At 39.4% G+C, this 7,683-nt stretch overlaps 1 protein-coding gene across 1 annotated transcript; it reads left to right on the forward strand.

Moving 5' to 3' along the window:
* The first annotated feature begins 4,245 nt into the window (after nt 1-4,245).
* On the forward strand, nt 4,246-7,188 carry LOC117341968 (uncharacterized protein K02A2.6-like). Its single transcript, XM_033903872.1, has one exon. It carries the CDS (start codon nt 4,246-4,248, stop codon nt 7,186-7,188), a length of 2,943 nt encoding a protein of 980 aa, XP_033759763.1.
* The last annotated feature ends 495 nt before the right edge of the window (nt 7,189-7,683 follow it).

Genomic DNA, 7,683 nt, shown 5'->3' on the forward strand with positions numbered 1-7,683 from the left:
GATATCATACTATACTGACATTAGTGTATATATATATCACTATACTGACATTAGTTTACAGATATCACACTATACTGACATCAGTGTATAGGAATCACACTATACTGACATTAGTGTATAGATATCACACTATACTGACATTAGTGTATAGATATCATACTATACTGACATTAGTGTATAGATATCACACTATACTGACATTAGTATATATATATCACACTATACTGACATTAGTGTATAGATATCACACTATACTGACATTAGTGTATAGGTATCACACTATACTGACATGAGTGTATATATATCACACTATACTGACATGAGTGTATAGATATCACACTATACTGACATTAGTGTATATATATCACACTATACTGACATCAGTGTATATATATCACACTATACTGACATAAGTGTATAGATATCATACTATACTGACATTAGTGTATAGACATCACACTATACTGACACTAGTGTATAGATATCACACTATACTGACATTAGTGTATAGATATCACACTATACTGACACTAGTGTATAGATATCACACTATACTGACATTAGTGTATAGATCTCATACTATACTGACATTAGTGTATAGATATCACACTATACTGACATCAGTGTATAGATATCACACTATACTGACATCAGTGTATATATATCACACTATACTGACATTAGTGTATAGATATCACACTATACTGACATCAGTGTATATATATCACACTATACTGACATCAGTGTATAGATATCACATTATATAACATTAGTGTATAGATATCACACTATACTGACATCAGTGTATATATATTAAACTATACTGACATCAGTGTATAGATATCACACTATACTGACATCAGTGTATATATATCACACTATACTGACATTAGTGTATAGATATCACACTATACTGACATCAGTGTATAGATATCCACTATACTGACATTAGAGAATAGATATCACACTATACTGACATCAGTGTATAGATATCACACTATACTGACATCAGTGTTTATATATCACACTATAATGACATAAGTGTGTATATATCACACTATACTGACATCAGTGTATAAATATCACACTATACTGACATCAGTGTACAGATATCACACTATACTGACATTAGTGTATATATATCATACTATACTGACATTAGTGTATAGATATCACACTATACTGACATCAGTGTATATATATCACACTATACTGACATCAGTGTATAGATATCACATTATATAACATTAGTGTATAGATATCACACTATACTGACATCAGTGTATATATATTAAACTATACTGACATCAGTGTATAGATATCACACTATACTGACATCAGTGTATATATATCACACTATACTGACATTAGTGTATAGATATCACACTATACTGACATCAGTGTATAGATATCCACTATACTGACATTAGAGAATAGATATCACACTATACTGACATCAGTGTATAGATATCACACTATACTGACATCAGTGTATAGATATCACACTATAATGACATAAGTGTGTATATATCACACTATACTGACATCAGTGTATAGATATCACACTATACTGACATCAGTGTATAGATATCACACTATACTGACATGAGTATATATATATCACAGTATACTGACATCAGTGTATAGATATCCACTATACTGACATTAGAGAATAGATATCACACTATACTGACATCAGTGTATATATATCACTCTATACTGACATCAGTGTATAGATATCACTCTATACTGACATTAGTATATATATATCGCACTATACTGCCATTAGTGTATAGATATCACACTATACTGACATTAGTGTACAGATATCACACTATACTGACATTAGTATATATATATATCACCATACTGACATTAGTGTATAGATATCACACTATACTGACATTAGTGTTGCATTTGTCTTTATGTCGCTAGTAAACCAAATTGTATTCATGAGACTGTATACTACAATTTACAGTGATTCGGTCAGTGTAGGAATACAGCTCCAAGTGCTAGTATTTATTTACAGAAGCCACAATGAAAAATAAAGCAACGTCACAAGTTATGAGAGTATAATTTTATAATTACATATAATGTAGAAAAAATGTAGTCAACACGATATTACTTTAAGTGCCATTCTTGATCTATACGAAATATGATCAAATTGTCAATGTCGTCACACTCACAGGGGCTCGTTCCGAATTTTGAGAAATGCAAGACACGTCAACATTGAAAGTTAAGTACATTGTATTTATAAAAAAAATCTTGTATAGGCTAATCATCGGGAGTATCGACATGGTTTCCGGTTGTGTATGTGTAGGCCTACTGGATTTTAATATTGTGGTTATTCACTGATGGCAAAGGCCTACCTTACCAAATCGAGCCCCTGTGAAGTTGAAAATCGTCTGCTAAGTTAGCGACACTGATGTGACCGGTTAGACTGGAATCTGTTTCAAACGAAATATCCTTGGAATCGCTTCCCCCTACTGTGAAGACGACTTTCATTTAGAATTCAAGAGCTGATATTCTTCTTAAAATAACGTAAATCCAGCCGATAGAAACATAAGTGTTTTCGAGGAATCGAGTCTGTCCATTGCAATGCCCGTTCAACGCCGCATCACTTCTAAATGTTAACTGTATATCACTGCGCAGAAAAACAGTTTCGATTTTAAACAATCAGAAATCATGCAATTGTGAACAATTTGACGATACCTACAAACGTATATGAAATAAAGAATAAAGCCAAATTGTGCAAAAACCGCCTTATGTGTTTGCTATTAATAACGTCATCAGGGACTATATTATTCCTTCTGGAAATTTCGGCTGTTCCGGTATTTGAACTTGATGACGTCAGTGATAGAGTAAGCGGCAAATTTAAAAGCGTCATAACCTTCAGTAAATAAAAAATCTTTATGAATGTAAATATAAGCATTGAACTGGCGGCATGTACACATTGATGTAAATGACCTCAAGTGAATACATGGTATTACTGTTGATCTGTGTTGAGTCATGTCCATACACACACATAACATGGTGTCAGAAATGAACCTACAACAGCACAGAGGCAGTTTGACGATGAATGCCGTTAAAAAGTGTGGTTAATAACGATCGTCCTGTTCGTAGATCTGAACCACGTGTTCGACGAGAGGAGCCTAGCTGAACGAACTTTTGCCATTTGGGTACGTGTTGACTTGCATATATTACAAATCATGGCTTCATATCATGTTCAACCCCCTGAAAACTTCACATTTTCGAAGCCGGAAGAGTGGACTTCCTGGTTTAAACGTTTTGAGCGTTTTAGAATTGCGTCTGAGCTACTGACGAAAAATGAAGTTGTTCAAGTCAATACCCTTATTTACTCCATGGGAGGAGAGGCGGAAAATATCGTGAAATCATTTGGAATGAGTGCTGCCGATATGAAAAAGTACACCGTTGTTTCAGCTAGATTTAACGGGTATTTTATCACGAGGAGAAATACCATATTTGAGCGCGCCAAATTTAACCACAGAAAACAAAACGAAGGTGAGGCGGCTGATAGTTTTATCACAGCATTATACGGACTGGTGGAGCACTGCGAATATGGACAACTCAGGGATGAGATGATACGAGATAGGATCGTAGTAGGTATACGCGATAGTAAACTATCAGAAAAGCTCCAACTAGATGCTACTCTGACATTGGAGAAAGCTGTGGCCCAGGTGAGACAAAGTGAAGCTGTAAAAAAGCAGCAAACAGTCGTCAGAGACTCTGTAGTTACTACCACCACCCCAAGTTCTAGTGTTGATGCACTGTCAAAGAATTCTAAGAAAGGATATAAACATCATGGCAGTAAGAGACAATATGATAAGTCACACACTAGTAAGTTTCAAGGTCAAGCTAACCAGGAGTGTCAGAGATGTGGTTTCAAACACAGAAAGGACAAATGTCCAGCTTTTAATGCCACGTGCAGGAAATGTTCCAAGAAAGGACATTTTGAGAAGAAGTGTAGAACAACTCTCAGTGAAATTGAGCAGTACAAGGATGATGGATACCAGTTTCTAGGATCTATCGATGATAGCAGTAAACCATGGACCGTTAGTTTATGTATGGATGGTCTGCCGGTTGAGTTTAAAATAGACACTGGAGCAGACGTCACTGCCATACCGGAAGTGACATTCAACAAGTTAAAAGGGTTGGAGTTAGAGAAAACTTCTAAACTACTACAGGGCCCAGGAAAAAAACCGATTAAGAGTTTTGGGTAAATTCATGAGCACTCTCACTACAGAGAAGGGAGTACAAGCTACAACAGAAGTGTATGTCATCAAAACTTTGAACAGAGCATTACTAGGTAGACCTGCTATAGAGAAACTTAACTTGGTTAAAACAGTCGCAGACATACATCAACAGTCAGTCCAGATTGAAGAGAAAAAGAAACAGTTTCCAAAGCTATTTAGTGGACTTGGTAAGTTTCATGGAGAATACAAGATTGAATTAAGAGAGGACGCAAAGCCCTATGCTATTACAACGGCTAGACGGGTAGCCTTACCATTACTCGACAAGGTGAAGGACGAACTTCAGAGAATGGAACAGCAGGGCGTTATTTCTCCAGTAGTGGAACCTACAGATTGGTGTTCCGGTCTAGTGGTCGTACCTAAGAAAGATGGGAGAGTTCGCATATGTGTAGACCTTACTCAGTTGAATAAATCAGTGCGTAGAGAACACCATCAACTTCCAAGTGTGGAACAAACCTTACACAGTCTGACCGGTGCTAAGGTGTTTTCGAAAATAGATGCGAAAGCTGGATTCTGGCAGATTCCTCTAGAACAAACCTCAAGATTACTGACAACATTTATCACACCCTTTGGACGGTATTGCTTTAACCGCTTACCATTTGGTATCTCGTCAGCCCCGGAGCACTTCCAGAGACGCATGTCACAGTTACTTGATAGTGAGCTCGGAGTAGTGTGCCAAATGGACGATGTACTCATATTTGGTACTAATCAAGAGGAACATGACCAAAGACTTGAAAGCGTGTTGAAAAAACTTGAGACAGCTGGTGTCACATTGAATGAGGAGAAATGTGAGTTCTCCAAACCACAGGTAACATTCGTAGGGCACATCATTGACTCTACTGGGATTCGACCAGACCCAAAGAAAGTGCAAGCCATATTGAAATTTGAGGCCCCCAGCAACGTGTCTGAAGTCCGACGATTCATGGGTATCGTTAATCAACTGGGAAGATTTTCACCCAATATCGCGGAAAAATCTAAGCCTATCAGAGACCTTCTACAAAAGGACACGACTTGGCTATGGGGACCGCCACAATCTTCAGCATTCCAACAGATCAAACAGGAATTAAGTTCCACCCCGGTGTTGTCGCTCTATGATCCAGCTGCTCCTACTAAGGTATCTGCAGACGCGTCGTCTTATGGATTGGGAGGCGTTCTACTTCAGAAACCGCGAGATAACAGTGACCAGGACTGGAAACCAGTCGCTTACGCATCTAGGGCGATGAATGCCACAGAACAACGATATGCGCAAGTTGAAAAGGAGGCTCTGGCAGCGACTTGGGCCTGTGAAAAATTTTCAGACCTACTGGTTGGTATGCATTTCCAGATCGAAACTGATCACAAGCCTTTGGTTTCTTTGCTTGGATCAAAGCCTTTATCCGAACTACCACCCAGAGTTCAACGGTTTCGCATGCGTCTCATGCGCTATGATTATGACATCAACCATGTCCCAGGGAAACTTTTGTACATTGCTGATGCTCTATCGAGAGCCCCTTTAAGACAATCAGAACCCCCAGAGGAGGAATCTTTCCATCAGGAAGTAGAAGCATACGTCGACAGTATACTGATGAACGTACCGGCTTCAGAAGCACGGTTGGAGGAGATAAGACTAAAACTCCGTGAAGATTCTGTCTGTGGAATCATATTAAGTTACTGTCAGGACGGCTGGCCTGGATACGAAAAGCCGTCTATCTCGGTCGCAACTAGACCCTACTGGCAAGTGAAGGACGAGTTGTCGGTCTGTCAAGGTCTGCTTCTCAGAGGAAATCGTTTAGTCATTCCTACGTCACTTCGCGCTGAAATCATGCAGAAACTACACGACGGTCATCAGGGTATTGTTAAGTGTAGGGAACGCGCCAAGGACTCTGTATGGTGGCCTGGAATGAATCGTGAAATCGCGGACGTTGTTAAGAACTGTACTACATGCATCAGAAAGAGGGCGGACATTCCAGAACCGCTCAAACCCTCAGAATTCCCTGAACGCCCTTGGCAGAAATTGGGCACCGACCTTTTTCATTGGAAAGGGTCAAACTACCTTCTCGTAGTTGATTATTTCTCGAGGTATATCGAGTTGGCGAAATTGAGTTCGACAACATCACCGGACATTGTACTGCACTTACAGACCATGTTCGCAAGACATGGCATACCAGAGACACTAGTGTCCGATAACGGACCGCAGTACGCGAGCGCTGTGTTTCAACAGTTTGCAGACAAGTATGGATTCATCCACAGGACAAGCAGCCCTCATCACCCTCAGGGCAACGGAGAAGCAGAGAGGGCTGTCCAAACGGTAAAACGTTTATTTGGTGGTTCTAAGGATTCGTATCTCGCCCTGTTGGCATATCGCGCGACACCCCTCAGATGTGGACACAGTCCAGCTGAGCTGTTAATGGGTCGTAAAATCAGAACGACTCTTCCAGAAAATCCAAATAATCTGGAACCTAAGTGGCCCGACTTGACAGACTTTCGAGCCAAAGAACGCGAGCACCGCGTGTTGCAGAAGCAAAACTTTGATAGGTCCCAAAGGGCTAAGGAACGCCCACCGCTACGCTCTGGTGATATGGTGTGGGTATCTGGCCCAGGAGGAGGATATAGTGGTACCATTAGAGAACCAGTGTCAGACAGGTCATTCCTCGTAAACGGCCCCTCTGGCACAGTTAGAAGGAATCGTCGTCACTTAATGCTGGAACCTGAAAACCTGGAACCCGATGAGCCAGAAGGAATGCATAATTTTCCAAATGAACAAACTGTGCTAAAATCCTTTGCTAAAAATTGTTCTAGTCAGATGGTAGTTGGCACCCCGGGGAAGCCTGTTAGTGTCAGTGTGTCTAGCCCTAACGTGTCAAAGACAGTTGAGCCAAGTGTAGTTAGAACGCGCAGTGGTAGGGTTTCGAAGGTCCCACAGAAAATGGATATGTAATTCATTTATGTGTTCAAGTTCAATTCAGACTTCTAGTCAAATGTTGTTTGTTAGTTAATGCAATAGTTTGTGTCAGATATTAGGAAAATATCTAGTCAGTAACTTTTCGAGTTAGTTTTACTTGTTTTAATAATATCTTTTATGAAGTATGTATATAATACTCAGAAACTTGAGGGGAGATGTTGTGTACTAGTTTATTGAAACGGACTACAATCACTTATGTGATATAGACTATAGCGAGCCTCGTTCTGGCCTCTTCCGACAGGCATGGCGGCATGTACACATTGATGTAAATGACCTCAAGTGAATACATGGTATTACTGTTGATCTGTGTTGAGTCATGTCCATACACACACATAACAAATAGTAGTATACAGTCGATATGAATACAATTTGGGTGACAGATAAATATTTTATGTCGCCCTGGCGACATTCTATTTATCTGTCACCCAAATTGTATTCATATCGACTGTATACTACCATTTGGTAACAGTT

The sequence above is a fragment of the Pecten maximus genome, chromosome 2, assembly GCF_902652985.1.
Source record: "Pecten maximus chromosome 2, xPecMax1.1, whole genome shotgun sequence".
NCBI lineage: Eukaryota > Metazoa > Mollusca > Bivalvia > Pectinida > Pectinidae > Pecten > Pecten maximus.